The 18,900-nt window shown below is 32.4% G+C and overlaps 2 protein-coding genes across 2 annotated transcripts; one reads left to right on the forward strand and one right to left on the reverse strand.

The window, feature by feature from the left end:
- Positions 1-1,661: 1,661 nt before the first annotated feature.
- Positions 1,662-5,211, forward strand: LOC131643338 (triacylglycerol lipase 1-like). Its single transcript, XM_058913536.1, has 9 exons — positions 1,662-1,870; positions 1,970-2,095; positions 2,412-2,552; positions 3,390-3,500; positions 3,586-3,729; positions 3,809-3,849; positions 3,962-4,038; positions 4,414-4,509; positions 4,717-5,211. The coding sequence occupies exons 1-9, from the start codon at positions 1,703-1,705 to the stop codon at positions 5,037-5,039; spliced, it is 1,227 nt and encodes a 408-aa protein (XP_058769519.1). The 5' UTR covers positions 1,662-1,702; the 3' UTR covers positions 5,040-5,211.
- Positions 5,212-11,388: 6,177 nt separating this feature from the next.
- LOC131643339 (cinnamate beta-D-glucosyltransferase-like) lies at positions 11,389-13,044 on the reverse strand. The gene has a single exon (XM_058913537.1). The coding sequence runs from the start codon at positions 12,956-12,958 to the stop codon at positions 11,516-11,518; it is 1,443 nt and encodes a 480-aa protein (XP_058769520.1). The 5' UTR covers positions 12,959-13,044; the 3' UTR covers positions 11,389-11,515.
- Between the last annotated feature and the right edge of the window lie 5,856 nt (positions 13,045-18,900).

The raw sequence follows: 18,900 nt of genomic DNA on the forward strand, positions 1-18,900 counted from the left end.
TGCCTCCCATTTTCGGAAGTTCATTTCCGAAACATCCCCTGAATGAAGGATAAGGTTTGTTGGGCCATCATTGCTCCAATAAGTCTATAAATACTACACACTCTTCTTCTTCACCTTCACACCAGAAAACACAAATGACACAAACCTACCCCCACCTAGCATTCGTCTACTTCACCACCGGCTACCCGATGCCGTTCCAATTCCGCTTCTCGCGCGACACGCCGTTTGCGGAGTTGATAAGTTCGCTCGACACGCTTTTGCACTTTCCCGGAAATCGAAAGGTTGTCAAGCTCGAGTACCGCTCGCCATCGCTTAACGACGAGGGCGACATTAAGTTCACACCTTTTGAGATCAAGAACGACGAAGATTTAGCGGTTTTGTGGACAACGTTCGATCGATTTTCTTCGAAGGGCCCGATCGAGTTGGACGCGAAACTTCAAAGATCGGCGGACGACGTTATCAAAATGTTGACTCATCCCCACCTACCCGTGTTTAACAATATGTAACTTTAATCTTATGTAATGTGATCGATGTAATCTTCATCCGATTAAATAAAGCGAATCGTTCTTGTTTGTTATTTTTCTTCTGTCCAGACCTTATTTCGGAAGTACATTTCCGAATTCCTCCAAGGGGGGTGAATTCGGAGATGAACTTCCGAATACACCAATTTTCTAAAAAAACAACTTTATTTCGGAGATGCATCTCCGAAATCAATATTTTTCATTAAAAAAAACACCTTTTCGGAGATAAATTTCCGAAAACACCTTTTTTTTCAATAAAAGTACGTTTTCAGAAATGAACTTCCGAAACTAGGGATATTTTAGTAAATTCACCGGAGGTGGCCAAGAAGGTTAAGAGGTGAGTGAAGAGATTTCCTAAATTTATTACTTTAAATAATATTATTTCTTATTTCTAATATAATTTAACTCATAATCTTTTATCGCTTAGCCACACCAGTATCTAATATCTAGATCCGCCCTTGATCTCTGTGGTAGTAAATCGTGGACTTGATTTTGCTGTATTGTTTTTTTAATATTAATAAGAAGTTATTTGATACTAAGTGGAGCAAGCCATGAACATGTAGAATCAAATGAAACATGAATGCATACTTTTTCCCAATTCAAAATAGAGTAGGTATTGTGATTTACATCAGAGCTGAGTTAGCAAAATCTAAATCGACCACCCTTTATATACGCGTTGTTTATGCAGACAAAACCCTTATTTACTGTCGACAATCAATTGATTACACGAGCTCAATATAAACCCTGATAATTTTGAATTATATACTAGAACGATATGAAATATCTTTTATCTTTCAAAAAAAGATCTTGCAAAATTTGGTCAATTATTAACCATTTTAGAGAATAGTTTAAACATATTCCAACAACTCTAATCTTGAATTTATTAGAAGACAAATAAATAAGCTTATCCATAGTCCAATTAAGTCATCCACGTCTCTTAAAAATTAATATTTTTTTTGAATATTAAACTCATACACTTAATAAAATGATTATTATCCGAAAAAAAGAAAAATAACAACTAAACTAACCGAAACAGTTGTATCGTAAGCTTATATAGTTACTAGATTTACTAAAACACGCGCCACTGGGCGCGTGCACTAGTGGATAACGTGGAACCCGCGAGTTTTATATATTAAGAGTGTTGCTTGCGACTATGATCAAAGAGAGTTGAGAATTCGGGGATGGGCGGGATGTTATGGTTGACGACGACGACACTTGCCATAACCATCTGCCTTCTCTCAACCTCCGCAAACATCGCTCTCTCCTTCGACGGCGGCGGCGGCAAACAACAACCAACTCTCTGTGAAGAACTCGTTCTCCCCGCCGGTTACCCTTGCTCCGAACATGTGGTACTATTAATTAACTTCGCTTTTCCAATTATACCCTTGCTGCATGTTTTCTTGTGTTAGGTGGCGTTTTATTTTGTTTATTTATTACTTTTGTTTCAGATTCAAACAAAGGATGGTTTCTTGTTAGGTCTTCAGCGTGTGTCTTCTTCTTCTTCTTCTGCGAGGATCGGTTATTATGGTCAAGAATCAAGACCTCCGGTTCTGCTTATGCATGGCTTATTCATGGTTATACTTCACTATTTCCTCTACTTTTACTCTTTACAATGTCTTTGGAATTTAACAAAAATTGATTTGGAGTGAATTGATTGGGTTAAAAGAGATTTGATATTAAAGTGATTTATGTTTAGATACTTTGTATTAAAGTGAGTTGAACAATAAATTTACATAACCTAACAACACACTCTAAATCAATTTTTGAGGCTAAGTCAATTCTACTTCCAAATGAATTTTAGTGTGAATTGTGAATTTCCTTTTAAAGTTTTAAACTAAATGACGTAATCTCATCATTGATATTGTGTTTTTATGGCATTTGATACAACAGGCAGGTGATGCGTGGTTTCTAAATACACCAGAACAATCACTGGGCTTCATCCTTGCGGATCGTGGTTTTGATGTTTGGGTAGGAAATGTGCGTGGAACACGCTGGAGCCATGGCCATATATCTTTATCTGAGAAGAATAGGGTGAGTAGTTTAGTTTGCTTTATCCTTCGTGTTATAGGACTTATTGAGTGTCAGGCTGTCTGCTGTATCCGAAAGATTTTATGTTTATTTTTTCAACTAATTAAATTGAGTTTTTTAAAATTTAAACCATGGGAGAAATATTGAATTAAATGGAAAGATTCTTTTCCCCCCTATAGATAGCTATGGGTGTTTCAAAAAATTGCAAATTGAATTTGGAACTCTATTACTGAAACTTTTACTTCTGAGTTCAATACATAAAGTTTTCAGTTTTTAATGTTTGAAAATATTTGCAACGTATAAAGGGAAACATAATGCATTTGATCTTATAAAATCTAAATGAGGTCTCACTATGTCATCTAACAATTTCGATACGATTACCTCTGAATATTTTCAACAAATTTCAGTTATATTAATTAGTACGAGACAGTGTATAACTGTTTTCGGTATTGAAACTACCAATTTTCAGCACAATTAGATTTTCAAGCAGACTTTTAATAGGAAGTACTGATGATGACGTGAAAAGGGAAAAACATGATGGACAAAGAATCAATGCTTCATTCGAGAGACTGTTAGTATTCATCGATCTTAAGAAGTTAGTTCACAATGTAATTTTTAGTTGTATATTGTCAAGGTTCAAACATTTTTACCCTATTAATGCCTTACTATCACTGACGGAAGAGTTGGAGTCTGACTCTGTTATACATTTTGCCATGTTTGTTATGTGAATAAAGTTATACAACTTACAAGTATGACCTGGACTTCGTCAGTCCCTCATTTTTCCAAAAGAGAAATAAGAGTGATATGAGTATGGCTAATTGAGCGTTGGTCCTTTTGTAGCATTTTTGGGATTGGAGCTGGCAGGAATTAGCCCTCTATGATCTTGCAGAAATGATCAATTATATTAATTCAGTGACAAACTCAAAGCTATTTGTTGTTGGGCATTCACAGGTATTTATGATTCCTGTAAATCGTCTTTTCTCCTTTATCAGTATTTGCAATAGCATACATTTTATCAATTTGTCATCAATTTTAGGGGACGATTATATCTTTGGCTGCTTTTACTCAACCAGAGATAGTAGAAAAGGTTGAAGCAGCAGCTCTTCTATCTCCAATATCATACTTGGATCATGTTAGTGCACCTATGGTACTAAGAATGGTCAAGATGCACATTGATCAGGTATTTCTTGCTGCTTTCTATTATTTTTCTCAGTTAAAGTCGATATTTAATATGAAAATGATTGCTGGTTTTTATTCAGATGATTGTTACAATGGGTGTTCATGAACTGAATTTCAAAAGGTTCCACTTTTCATTCTGTCCTCTTTTTCTCCTTTAAATTTGCACGTGTTCATCGCTGTATTTCTAGTTTAGCACATTTTCACTATATGTATTTTTCTTAACTCATTTTCAGTGATTGGGGAGCCAATCTCTTGGTTTCCTTATGCGATACGCGTCTAAGTTGCAGTGACATGCTGTCATCCATTACAGGTTCATGTTTCTCACACTGGCTGTGTATATGTCTGTTTAAAAGGTCTTTGTAGATTTTCAATTGTTTTTTTGGGGCTTAACTTTCCAATCAAAATGATGCTCTCCTCATAATGAGTTGTCTTTAATGCATGCCATTGCAATTACTTTGCTGGCTTTATCTGAAACACATATTGTTGTGATCATAGTATCAAACTGTTCAGATCAGGTTATATTGAATGCCTAGGCGTGATTCTAAGAATGTCCTCTCTCATTTGGATCAAGAATTTAGGAATTCTTTCGGCGCAATCCGCTTGTTTCAATAATTATGGAGTGTTTTGTGTTTTACTTTCTTTTTTGGTTACTGCTTTTAGTCATGAAATTAAATTTAAATTACAGGAAAGAATTGTTGCTTCAATGAGTCACGTGTGGCTTACTATCTTGAACAAGAACCTCACCCATCATCCTCCAAAAACTTGAACCATCTTTTCCAGAGTATGCTCCATATTCCATTATCTTTAATTGATTTCTTTATGTGACAATTTTGCTGCGACTTTCCTGACTATATATGGCTGCTGACTTTCCTGACAATTTGTCTAGAATATGTCAACCTTAGTAGTTGTTTGATGGTCTAGAAATCAATATTCATGTGCATTATTCTTGTTAATGGTTATATCTCTGATGATCTCATATGTTCCACAGTGATCCGCAAAGGTACTTTCTCCAAATATGATTATGGAAAGATTAGAAATCTGAAAGAGTATGGCAGCTTCAAACCTCCAAAATTCGATCTCAGCCGCATACCCAAGTCACTGCCTTTGTGGATGGCTTATGGGGGAAATGATGCTTTAGCAGATATAACTGATTTCCAGCACACACTCAAAGAACTGCCATCCACACCAGAGGTGGTTTATCTTAAAAACTATGGTCATGTTGACTTCATTTTAAGCTTGCAAGCAAAACAAGATCTTTATGACCCTATCATCAATTTTTTCAAGTCAATGGGGGAAGTTAGTAGTATTTAAACCTCGTTTCCTTCCATTAAGATGAATGTAATATACAGTGGAGTTCCTCCACTTTGATCTTCTGTCTGTAAATAATATGATGACAGATCCCACATGTCTGGCTTAAAATTTGTTTTAAGAATTGTCATTTATACTAATTTTCAATGCGAAATAATACTTCTTTGTCCCACAACGATAGATTCAGTTGGCAAAAGATGTACTCCGTATAAAGGAAAGAGGAAGAATAAAGCTTTTACTAAATATTGGTCAATTATTGGTGTATATCTATAATATAAAAAATTGAATAGCATGGAAAATGTAATTCTGACCCCTTACTAAATTAACTTTATCAAGTATTGGTGTATTTTTTCTAAACCAAACTGAGTGACTTTTTTAGTTGAATGACTTTCTTAGTTCAAACATACATGTAAATAAAAATTTCTAACATACATGTTAATAAAAATTTCTCCTCTCCCCTTTGAACCAAACTTACATGTTGTTAAAAATTTCCCCTTTCCCCTTCTTTGAACCAAATATATATTTTGTTAAATTCCTTCACCTCCCTTCCTCTCCATTCCCCTCCCATCTATTAAATTCTCTCCTCTAACCAAACGGACTCTAAGGGTGTATTTATTTCAAGGTAGAGCGAGGGAAGGGAAGAGAATGTTTATAATGAAATATGTTTGGTTCAATTTTTAGGAGGGGGGCAAAATCTCTCCAAATAACATTTTTTGCGTCCCTTGAATCGGGGGAGGGGAGGGAATTTGAGTTTTAATATTAAATAAATTAAAATATTTACTAAAATATCTTCAGTTTTATTTTACTATTTTAAAATTATTATTTTCTTTGATGTTTGTGCTTTTCTTTTTGTGATTTTTTCTCTTCCATCAAGTCATTATAATTATTCTTCACCCTCAAATTATTTTTTATTTAATAAAAATTGTAATTTTTTTGTTTTTCATTATAATTATATTATGTATTTTAAAGTTATCAACGCATAATTTATTTTGTGTCGAGAGTTATAATAAGAATCAAGTATATTCAATTTTTTTAGTGTTATGTGGTAAGTTATGACTTTTTAATCATTCAATTATGCAAATATTATTTTCAAAAAAATATTTATGAAATTTCCACCTTTGAATATCATATCACTTATATAAAATTGTAAATTATTATTAAAATCCATCCCCTCCCCTCGTGAACCAAACATGTTTTTAAACAAAACCTCTCTCTTCCCCTCGTTTGAACCAAACATATATATTATTACAAAAAAAATCCCTTCCCTCCCCTTCCCTTCCCTCCATTAAAATTTCTCCTCTCCCCCTCATTTGAACCAAACAGACCCTTAACAAATACCCTTTCAAAACTATCTAACCCATTCATTTGATTTTTCTATTTCCAATTCATCCTACAACCATAATAAAATGCCGTAAAATCAGTCAATTATTTCTCATCACTAATTTCCAATTCACCTCATTCACTTATCCTAAACCTCTATCCTCAGTCCCATCTTTCCTCTACTCCTCTCACAGTTATCACCCCTCATCGTCCTCAGTTTTTTCTTTCTTTCAACTACCTCTTCCATATTTATCTTCCTCTAACAAGCCCTCCTAACCTAGGCATTTTTAATTAAATTTGCATATTTTTTTTGTCATTACATTTAGTCAGATCCTTTATTTGAAAGTTGTTATTCGCTTTACATGTTTTTTTGTTTTTATTTCAGTTTCGATTAGTCACTTTTGACTCTTCATATGAGTTTTATTTTTCGAGCCTACTTTTTCACCATTATTTGTGTTTTGAATCTATATTTCGTGATTTTTTCTTCGTTTTTCGTTTTCGAAATACTCATGAATATCAATGATAAGAAAGAGCTATGAAAATTAGGATTAAAGGTTTTTTACAAATGTGTTGTTCTATCGAACAATAAAGAACACATTGAAATGATTTTAATCGATTATGAGGTTTGTATACTTATTTCAAATCTATATTTACTCTTTGTCAATCTTTAACATATTTGCATTTTGTTAGTGTACTTTCGCGACGCGAAAAATATCCGAGCGTAACGAACGCTCGAAATACAACAATGTTTCCACCGAAGATTATTTTAGAAAGGGAAAACGTCGATAAAACTCTAAAAGATCAAAAATACGGTCGTCGTAATTAAATTCGGGTTTGGGAGTCGGTTATGCAAGGGAAAAGTGTTAACACCCCTCACACCCGTTTTACTTAACAAGAACCATTTGGTTAGTTTTGCAAACATGAATTTTAAGCTTACATTATTTGTCTTCTTCTAATTATTATGTGTTTAAAAAGTGAAATAAAGAACTAAAAATAGATTTTTTTATTAGGGTGTTTGACGAGATGTTGAATCTCTGTCCTACGTATCCTGAGGTGTGATGGGGAACTCAAAGGTACCTAGTTTTTAGTAGAAAATGATCGTGTGTTGGTTGCTTATAGAGAGTGATGTTTAGTTCGCATTGAGCGGTTAAACATTGCTTTTTGCTCACGCTTGGAGGTTGGAGCGTTTGCTCACTCGTTGATGAAAAGGTTTTGTGTAGCGCTTATAAGATAGAAAAAGATAGGTTTGATGGGTGGATATTGTTTTTAGGTGGACGACGAGTATTTGAACGACAAGCTGTTACAACTTGTATCCAAATACTCAGGGACTAGGATGGATATTACGTCCAACTAAGCCTTTTTCGTCCAAGTTATTTATGAAACTTATGAGGCAAATTAAGTTACGACTCCTTATGGAAGAAAAACGTTCGAACGACAAGTTGTTACAGATTATATCCATATACCCGATACTAGGATGGATATTACGTCCAACTGATCCTTATTCATCCATGAAAGAACGAACTAAGTCCGATTAATTATTGTGTTTTTGAACGGAAGACGAATATTTGAACGACAAGCTGTTATGATTTGTATCCAAGTACTCATGAACTAGGATGTATATTACGTCCAACTAGTCCTTTTTCTTCCAATTTTATTATGAAAAAGATTTTGAAACGTCTTTGATTAAGCGGGAAGAAATACTTGATGTTGATGAAGTTTGAAAAAATGATTGATTTTGAATTGTGAAATAAATTTATTTTGATTTGAAAAAATAAACTTGATGTTGATCAACTGTTCTTTTAATTTTAGAAAGTTTACTTTTAATGGTCATTTTATTTTTATTTTACTATCAATTAAACAAATAAAAAAAGATAAAGCAAAAATAAAATAAATAATAAAAAAAAATTAAAAAGGTGTGTAAAAATAGCCCAAGGGTGGTGTAAAAGTAAACACAAAAATGGGCTTGGCCCAAAGAAATAGTAAAAAAACAAACAAGAAAAAAAAAACAAGCAAAAAAAAATGAAGAAGCCTGGTTAAAGGGGGTGTGACGCAAGTTGATAAATTCCCAAAATATGGTATTAAGCCACATTAAAAATTTGGTTTATAAGTTTCTAAGAGAAACATCCGCAATTATTGATAAGATTTTATTTATGTTAGATAGTAAGTGTATTGACCATCTCTTTGTAGATTTTAATGGTTTGTGTAGGTATTTTGACCTTGAAAGAAATATGGTCTCTCAAGCACAATGAAGAACAAAACTAAGCACGTTAGACGAACCTCCAGCGAGACCCAGTCGATACCTCGCCCAACAAGCCAATAGCGAGGACCAGACAAGGAGAAACAAAAACTTTCCAAAAATAAAAGTCTTTATTCTCTCCAGGCGAGCTCAAGCGAGCCATCTCGCCCAACGAAGCTTCAGCAAGCACCAGACGAAGCAAAACATAAACTCTCTCGAAAGAAGACTCACCAAGTTTTAATGTTTTAGGTATAATAGCATAAGAATTGGTCAAAGAAGACACTCTCAAAGAGGATCCTCTAAAAGATGAGTACATTAAATATGATAAAGAGAGTAGCTAACACGAAGAATAAAAACAAGAGACCTAAACTCAATTGCCTCAAGAGTGGATATTTGCAAAGGATCACCCGTTAAATCACAAACTTGAAGATATAAGAAATGGCATAAGTATTAGATCCTAGTTTAAAAATTTATGTAAGAATTTTGCTCTCACCTCCCAAATTGAACCTAAGACTATATATGATTTACACTCGCTCAATATATATATAAGGGATCAAATTACACCTGAATAGTTACATTATGAGTACATTCGCTCAATAATTTCACATTGGATAATTATTTTTTAAAATCAACTGTTAGATTGAAATATATTACCATACAGATCATGCGTATAAAGTTTGAGAGTAATCTATAGTGATTTACTATGTCATCAAGATACACAAAGATTAACGTCAAAATGGACTTTCATATAACGTTAATTTTGATGTAATTCGGTGACATAGTAAATCTTTATAGATTAATCTCAAACTTTATATGTATGATCTATATGATATTATGTTTCAATCAAACGGTTGATTTTAAAAAATATTTATTCGAAATGAAGTTAGGAGCGAGTGTAACTCGTAACTTTTCGAGTGTAATTTGATCTCTCCTCAGATATTATTATTATGTAACAATTAAATATACAGTAATGCTAACATGTGCTCTAAGGACACATGTTAAGAGTTAAATGTGGAAATTTTTCCTTAGAAATTGTGTATTGTTTTTATTAAAAATTAAAAATTAATATATTTATTACGTTTTCCAATACAAATTTTCTATATTTAGGTTTTTTAACATGTGCAGGGCCGGTCCTTTGAATTTAGGTGTCTTGGGCGAATCAAATGAGTGGTGCCCCTATAATTTTTTTAACAATAAATAAATAAGGATAAAAAAAAATTAGATAAAAATACATTTTTATTCGACATTATGCAAAAAGAATACAAGTATGGATCTATGAATCATTGTTTATACTACATGAAAACATAAACCACTATAAAGAGACTTATTCTTCTTTTTCTCCTTCTTCTTGATCCGATCTTTTTTCCTATAAAAAAATTGACCAAACTTTTAAAATTCTTTAAATATCATCCTCTAGCACTTTTTGTTGCAAAATCATTAATAATTTATTCATAATCAAGGTTCTTCAAAAATTATTTTCAATTAAAATCAACGCAAGACTATTTAAATCTATCTCGTGGTATAGTATATCTCAAATAAGATTTTAATAATTTTTAATTTAGAAAAACTTCTTTCAGCAGATGTAACACTCATAGAAATAGACAATATTATTCTATAAGCTATGCATGCAATAGAAAAACAATTAAAAATCTTTAAAGAAATCAGTATCTTATAGCTTGATTTTGATTCAGTTGTTAAAACTTCTAGAATAACTTTCAATTCGTCATGTTTTAAACAAGTTTCTAGATGTTTATAACATGCTTTCAAGTCCCTATCACATAATGATCTAAGTCTTTCAATACTAAACAAGAATCCAAAAATATTTTTATATGTGCTATACTGCTAAAATCTTTTATCAAGTGAGTCAATTGTTTGATCTACAATATATAAGAAATAGTGATTTCGAAAAGACTCTTCAGCAGACTCTAGATTCAGTTGTGTGGGGTTAGATGAATTTTCATCAGTGTTGTTTTCTACGAATTTGACGTTTTTGAATAAACACACATTCAATCTCCATTTCATTCTCAATCTTTTCAGTACTAGCCTTAACATTTACAAATCTAGATTCTCTTTTAATATATATAGATGTTAAAAAATATTTTTTTGGTGCCCCTAAGATTATGGGGCCCTGGGCTCCCGCCCCGCGAGCCCGTGCTCAGGGCCACCCCTGAACATGTGCACTTGGGACATATATTAGTTTTATCTTTAAATATATTATAGCTCCCCTCGTGTTCCAACATATATTATTTTTAATTTTCATTTACATATATTTTCTTTTATGAAAAGTCAACAACTACTCAACAACTTCACCAAAAATACTCTCAGGAGAGGGAAATTCTTTGCTGAAAAAATTATCATAGGATTTTTTTAGAAGAAAATTTAGATTTAATTTTTCAAAGGGTTTAATGGTAACGCAGAATTGGTGTAAAAAAATATTACACATATATCTAATAAATATATTTTAAAATATTATATTATATAAATAATTTAAAATATACAGGCTGATTTGACGAGATAAAAGATTATTATTAGTTGACATTGTAAGAATATTTTACACGGTTAGTGTATGATCTCTTTTTTCTTTTTTAAATATGATTTTTATTATATTAAAATAAAAATACATAATTTATTTCCTTTTATATTTATTTCATAAACAATATTTTAATACACTAATTATATTTTTATTAATAAATTATTAAAAACCATACCATTTTCTCCTTCAATATATTTTACCTACATTTATTATTACGCTTATAGAAGAGACGTGATCCCTTTTATTAAAAGAAGACATCCACATAAAACATAAGTTCCGTTTTGCAGTTTTCATTGAAATCTGTTACGAAAATTCAACTACTACAATAATTGTCCTTATTCTACGACAAACAAAGACAGCTAAGATATTCTTAATTAATGAAACTCTACACTAAATTTTCCGAATGTTTAAAGATCCACGTTTCTTAATTACTTCCATAAATTCATCAAGATTCCGATCAGAGGAACCACCATCCGCCACCGCAGCCGCCGCCGCCTTCTTCCACTTAATCGCATTTTTCTTCAACTCATCTGCTTTTTCCCCTGTCAAAGCTTCCAACAAGCCCTTCTTCACTTCATCTCTTCTCACCAATTTATCTTCAATCTGAGTATAACCCAACCTACTCCCAACTCCAAACACATCAACCAAGAATTTCGCATTTGTAACTTGGTCACCCCATGCCGGAAACGTCAACACGGGAACACCTAAAGTAAGTGTCTCCATCGATGAATTCCACCCACAATGTGTCATGAAACATCCCACTGAAGGATGAGCAAGTACTTCTACTTGTGGACACCATTTCACCACTTTTCCTCGCCCACTTGTCTCCTCCAAAAACCCATCCGGCAAAACATGTGGCTCTCGACCACTTTCCTTAGAAGGTGGTTTCAGTACCCACAGAAACGATACTTTAGATTCCAACAACCCATGTGCAATCTCATCCACTTGTTCTTGTAAAAGATACACAATCGTCCCAAAAGATATGTAAACCACAGATCCTTCCTGCTTCGTGTTTAGCCATTCTATGATATTACTATCGTCCTTCTTTACAAAATCGCCCCGAATATCACTCGCATCTTTGATTCTTGGGTTGTTGAACAAAGGACCGATAGTTTTTACGAGGATTGATTTTTCTGAAATATACTTGATGAAATCATGTTCTAGTTCCTCATATGTATCCACCAATACACAGAAAACTTTAGATAAATTCTTAAACTGTTCTAAGATGAGTGTCGCTAGAAACGGATATTTACAAAAAGGGTGTAGAAAATCTGGGATTTCGTTGTATTTAAGAACCAAAGAAGAGTTGATTTGAACGTCAATATAAGGCTCTGAATCCGTAGGGAAAGGTGTGAGTTTATGGAAATAGTTATAGTAAGCTATGAAAACAGCAGCGGATTGAACCCATAACAAAGCAGAAGGAACATCGTTTTCATAAGCAACATCACAAACCCAAGGAAGAAAAGGGTTGTTTATGATACATGAAATTGGTTTGTTTGAATCAGCGTGATTCTTTATCATTTGAGAAAGAAATTGTTTACCAACAAGTTCGAGCTGTTCTGAGTAGCCACTAAGGCTATTTCTGATGGAATCATCTTCCGGTAAACCGTCGTCGAAGAAGTGGAAAGTGAGAGAACCGTCACCAATTGGAGTGGTTGATTTATCAGTGATGTTGTTAACGGTTCTCATGTTTTTGCCAGCATATTCTGTTGTGATGAAAGTGACAGAAGAGCCCTTTGCAGCAAGACACTTTGCTAGTCGAAGAAGAGGGTTTATGTGTCCTTGTGCAGGGTAAGACACAAGGAGGATTTGAATGGGAGCTTCGGATCCCATTTTTCTTTTTTTTCTTCTTTGGTGTGGTTTTCTTGTTCAGAGTTAGATATAGGACTTTTATACCGGTAGCAGAAGGGATATACTTTTTAATTTATGAATCAGTATTAGTATTTATTTTTTTATACTAGTTCCTCCTTTCCTTTTTAATGGTTATATTTTAAAAACATCAGCAATGCGACCCTGAAATATCCTACACCGTAGCCATTTCAATTCATTTTTAGTGTTACACTTAACCCTATGCAAGAAAGAAAATTATTAAAATAAATAAAAGTACTTTTTTCCGACCTAAGATTTCTTTTTTGGACCAAATATATTCATTTCTTAATGAACCTAAAAAATCTTTATGCTTATAAATAAGGTTTATAAATAAGGTTGGATGGAGTATGTTATAAAAAAGGTTGGATGGAGTATGTGTAATGGTATATAAGTGCGGTATAGTTGTAGCTTATGGAGTTAGCTTAGCATTTATCTAAAAAAAAGTTGAATTCTTATCTACCAAACTCAAAAAGTTGGGTAATGTTACCTCTTGTGTAAAATGTCTTGAATACAACAATCAATTGTAATATTTAATAAATAATTAATTGTGTTAAAATTAAATGACATCATATGATTGGTTGAATGTATACTATCCAACTTTTTGTAATAGGTAGAGAAGTTGTCCCCAAAAAAAAATTATGTTTTTTGAAAAAAGTAGAGTAATTATTACCTTGTTATGTAAAAAGTTATGTTTTTTGAAAAAAGTAGAGTAATTATTACCTTGTTATGTAAAAAGTTAATAGTAAAGCTATGTACAATGGTTTTATTATTCAACACTCTTCTTTTTTTATTTTTTATACTACATATCATATTCTCTTTCTTCTACCTAATAATTCAACACACATTCAATTTATACTCACTACAACGATTTTGTTTAATAAAATTCAACATCATATTTCACCACCATTCATAACACACTAAAAAATTTAAACATTCAAAACAACCAATAAAATTTTACAAAGTATTTTGTGGACCCCACTCTTTCCGCATTCAACATGTTGAAAACTTTCAACACCAATTAATAAAGCTCATTTTAAACACCCTATTCAACACCAATTAATAAACTTCATTTTAAACACCCTATTCAACACTCTCATTGTAAGGATTCAACTACTAAATTTGTTTTCCAACACCCCATTGTACATAGTCTATAGTCTAATAAGGTAGGACACCGTTTTCTAATGACAATAAAACAGGTTTATGATAGAGGATAGAAAATGAGTGATGTGCAATAAGGTAGTACAATTAATTAAGCATCCAATCAAATCCAATTAATACGGACAAAGACGAGTTTTGTTTGTTGGTGAGTTTCAAATCGATTACTTACACTTTTCAAAATTGTGATGTAAGAGATGATTCATTAAACGAAAAAAGCTAGGAATATTCTATTTTAATCAATATTCTTTTTAACACTTTTTTTTTTGGTAAAGAATAAAACACATGTAGATTTTATTTCTAAAATAAAGAATTCATGTGTGTTTCACTCTATTCTCTCCGTCACACAATGAATGGTTCATTGATTTATTTTACACATATTAAAAAAAGTGTATAAGCATAAAAAAGATAGAGTAATATTTTTACTATAATATCACTATCATATATTGGGAATGATAAAATTGTAATTCATCAAAGCGTAGAATTAAAAAAATGTATTAGAAATTGAAATAAATCATTCATTTTGGGACACTATTTTATTCTAAATGAATCACTCATTATGGGACGGAGTGTGAGTGTTTTTAATATATATTCTTATTAAATTACATTAAGAATATAATTATTTTAATCTTTGAATGTGGGATGAATTATCAATTTTTTAAAAATAATTAATATTTTATTTAACACTTATTTTTTAATGAATAAAACACGTGTAGATTTTATTTTTAAAATAAATAGTTCATGTGTGTTTCACTCGATTAAAAAGTGTGTTTGAAATAGTATTCTTAACATTGATTTTTTATTAAATTAAATTAAAATATAATTATTTTAATTTTTGAATATGAGATGAATTATCAATTTTTTAAAGATAAATATTAATTAATATTAAAATTTGTTTTCTGTGATCTTTTTGTTTCAATATCTCTTTTATGTTTTGTTATCTAAGATCATCCCCTTTTTTAGGTTTTGATTTCCTTCTTTCTTCTAGTATGTGTGTTGATCTTTTTGATATGCGGCCCTTTCCTCCTAACTTAGTTTTTCTTCTGAATTAGTCTCTAAGTGCTCATCATTCAGTCGTTTTCCATTTTGTCTTTGCTTTCTTTTGCCTCATTTTTATAAATATGAATTATCTTTGTTTTCTACTATATAGACTATTAACAAAACGATATCTCCCAAAACCCAGCCAATCAAGTCCTCTGATTCCTTGGAGAATATAGGCGCAAGTACATATCCAAATCGCAAAATAATCCACACAAATCCATGTTTCGATTATCAAAACCATATTCCTGAAACAACCAAAAACAATAATCAGATTCAACAATCCATTATAAAACCATCAAACATCACTATCACCATAAACCATATTGAACAAGAAATCCAAAAGAACCAGAATCAAATTGCTAAAAATAACTGAAATTCTACTAAAAGTCCCAAAACTTATGAATTCATCGTCTATGAAGAAGGAGAAATTCAAGACATTCAACGTGAAGCATCACAATGCATATTTGGAAAAATCATTACACAAAAACTTATCCACAGATCCCCAATTCAAAATGCCCTATTCAACATTTGGTGTAACCCGCCAAATCTATTTTTTTTTTGTGAATTGGAACCGATAGTGTATAAAATCACTATGGAAAATCCTTAGGACTACAAGCGTATCTTGAAGGGAAGCCGATGGATATTCATGAACTCTTGACTAATTCTCCAAGAATGGGATGGAATCAAACCAAATGAAAAGGATGGATTTTACAAAGGCTCCCATTTCGATTCAATTATGGGGCCTTCCTATCAATGGAAAAACTCTACAAATGGGTCAAAAGATTGGAGAAAAACTAGGAGAGTTTTGTGAAGATGTTGTCAATGAAATGCTTGATAGATCCACCATTTCCAAAGATTAAGTCAATCTAAGTGTGGATAAGGCCATAAAACCAGGTATGCACATAGGAAACACCTCTAAAGGGATAACCGGGATTGACTCCAGGTATGAAAAATTATTCATGTTCTATTTCTTATGTGGCATCATAGGGAAGAATGAAAAACATTGCAAAAAACCCCTTAAAAATCTAAGTTATAGCATCACAACAAACAACTTTCTTGAGCCTTGGTTGAAAACTTCTCAAACAAACAGGAAATTAATACAAAATCTACAAAAAAGAATTCCGCAGAAACCCCAAAAAAAAAAACCAGTGTAACATCCTGATAATTTTATATAAATACATTTACTTTTTTTTAGTAAGTCTTATTATTTATTCAACAATTTTTCTTTGATATGAAGTAATTTATATATATATATATATATGGCCCTTTCCAAAGACAGTAGTCCATTGGCGTCGGAGTCGAGCAAGGTTTGTCTCGAGTAAACATGTCCGAGCCAAACGGCATTCCACGCGAGCACCTCTATCCGACGCCGAGGACCCTCCTCCTCGTAGGGTTTTCTCACTCTTAACTCTCCGGATTCAGCGGAGTCCACGCACTCCCTAAAAGACGGCGTCTCCCCTTGAACTACGGAGTGGTTGACCCAGGATGGAGACCACATGCTGGTCTCCACTATCCACATACAATCCTGACAGCCTCCGAATTGGGCATGGGGATCCAGTCCAATAGCGAGATCTTGGTCCAGCGCTGGGGCCTATAAATACCCTCTTTCACAAGAGGGTCAGGTAATTTCATTCATTCCCTTCATACCTTGTACTTGCACTCTGACTGCTCCCTCTTCTCACTTTGGCATCAGAGTACTTTGCAGGCACACCCCCCAATTCACAGAAGATCCAGTTCCTTGCAGGTCTTGAAGATCCATTTGATCAGGTACGATCAAGTACTAATAATAATGCAATTGAAAACAACTACTGATTAAGTAACCTATGTTAATTGAGTTGTGAACAACTTTAATTTTCTAGTTTTTGAGTGTGAAAGTAGCCTTACGCGTTAATATGTGGCTATGTTTGAAGCCATATATGATTAAGAGGTTGTGACTTGAAGAAGTCTTAAAGCCTATATGCATGTCGTATTATCAAATTTAGTTCCTCTAAAGACGATAGTATTCATGTTTTTTATACACTCCCTTAACAAACTATACAAGAAAACTGTTTTTGGACTTTTTTTATTTAAATTATTTGAGTGCTAGTTTCACTAAATATATTGAGCAAATTGTATCTAGGTATTCTCTATTTGAACTATTCTAGGATGCACTCTAAGAACAAAGTCTAAATAGACATAATTGGCAATACACACACATTGTTTAGAAGAAAGTTCCGAGTTTACAAATTATAGAGTTTAAATGTGAGTAATTATATTTATATTGACAATGAGTTATGATTGAATCAAATATCAGTTATATAAAAAAAACATCAATATATTGAATTTCTTAAGGTTTTTAATGAAAATGAGATGCTTGCTTCTGGTTTTGGACGATTTGATTGTTGTTGCTTCTTATGCTCTCAATTTTTTAAACAATTAATATCAGAATCTGATTTGATATGAGAGTGGAAGTGAGTGTTGGATCATATGCTGGATATTGTTATACAACATGAAAAATTCATTTTTGTGAAAGAAATTGTTAAGTTTAACTATGAGTAGTTATATCTTATAGCGAGTATGAATGGTAGGGTCGGCCAAGGGTAAGGCGGGCTGGGCCCTCGCCCTGGGTCTAAAAAAAAATTTTTTTTAAAAGATATTTTAGGCTTCAAATAATTAAAATTTAGTATATTTGTTCGAAAACGAAAATTATGTATAGATGTTTCTTTAGCTCAGTTGGTAAGAGAAAGATGTTTTATCAGAAAGATTTTGTGTCCAATTCTGCTAGAGCTACAAAAGAGAGAGTGTTACTATCTCTTTTATTATGGTTTTTTAGATTTTTTTTAAACATTGTTTCATTTTTTTAACGAGAAATAAATTAATTTTTTAGTGTAATTTAAATACATAAATTATTTGAATAATTTTTTTATTTATATAATCATAATACCAATTTCATATTTAATTTTAAATTAAATATATTTTTTAATCCTTATCTTATATAATAATTAACATGATATAAACAAATTAAATATTTAATTATAGTAGACGGACAAAAAAACTTCATTTTAATAGTCGCCTTAGGCCTCACATTACGTTGGGTCGGTCTTGAATTGAATGACTAAAAGTTAAAAGAATAAAAAAAATTACTCATATATCTAAAGTCTTAATGTTTTGAGTGAAGATATAATATCTCGGAGTTCCTCTTATGCAATATCTATTTTGGTAATGTGGATAGCTGTACCAAAAATAGCATTTTTAATCTGTCTGGTTTTAGAGAGGGCTGCCTCCCGTTTAGATATCTCGGAGTTCCTCTTACATGCAAAAAACTAGCCATTTGTCATTACATGGTGCTGGTGGATAAAATTGTTCAACGTATTCGTCACTGGCCAGCTAGGTTCCTTAGCTACGCGGGAAGACTGCAGCTTATTAAAAGCATCACTTTCGCTATGACGAATTATTGGCTTATGTGCTTTCCTATACCAAAAGCCGTTATCAAGAAAATTGACTCTATCTGCCGGTCTTTTCTGTGGAGTGGTTCTGCAACAGTCAGCAGGAAATGTCCTATTGCTTGGTCCGATACTTGTAAGCCGATTAAACAAGGTGGTTTAGGCATTATTGACCTGTCCATGTGAAATCAATGTGCTATGTTGAAACTCTTGTGGAACATTTGTAACAAAAGTGACAGTCTTTGGGTTAAATGGATAAATACTTACTATCTCAAAAATAAAGGCATT

The sequence above is a fragment of the Vicia villosa genome, linkage group LG1, assembly GCF_029867415.1.
Source record: "Vicia villosa cultivar HV-30 ecotype Madison, WI linkage group LG1, Vvil1.0, whole genome shotgun sequence".
NCBI lineage: Eukaryota > Viridiplantae > Streptophyta > Magnoliopsida > Fabales > Fabaceae > Vicia > Vicia villosa.

Bases quoted from the DNA above. Each gene is read 5' to 3' on its own strand.
- LOC131643338 (XM_058913536.1), top strand. From the start codon at position 1,703: ATGGGCGGGATGTTATGGTTGACGACGACGACACTTGCCATAACCATC. The intron at 2,553-3,389 runs GTGAGTAGTTTA...GTCCTTTTGTAG, and splicing joins CTTTATCTGAGAAGAATAGG to CATTTTTGGGATTGGAGCTG. The intron at 3,730-3,808 runs GTATTTCTTGCT...GTTTTTATTCAG, and splicing joins TCAAGATGCACATTGATCAG to ATGATTGTTACAATGGGTGT.
- LOC131643339 (XM_058913537.1), bottom strand. From the start codon at position 12,958: ATGGGATCCGAAGCTCCCATTCAAATCCTCCTTGTGTCTTACCCTGCA.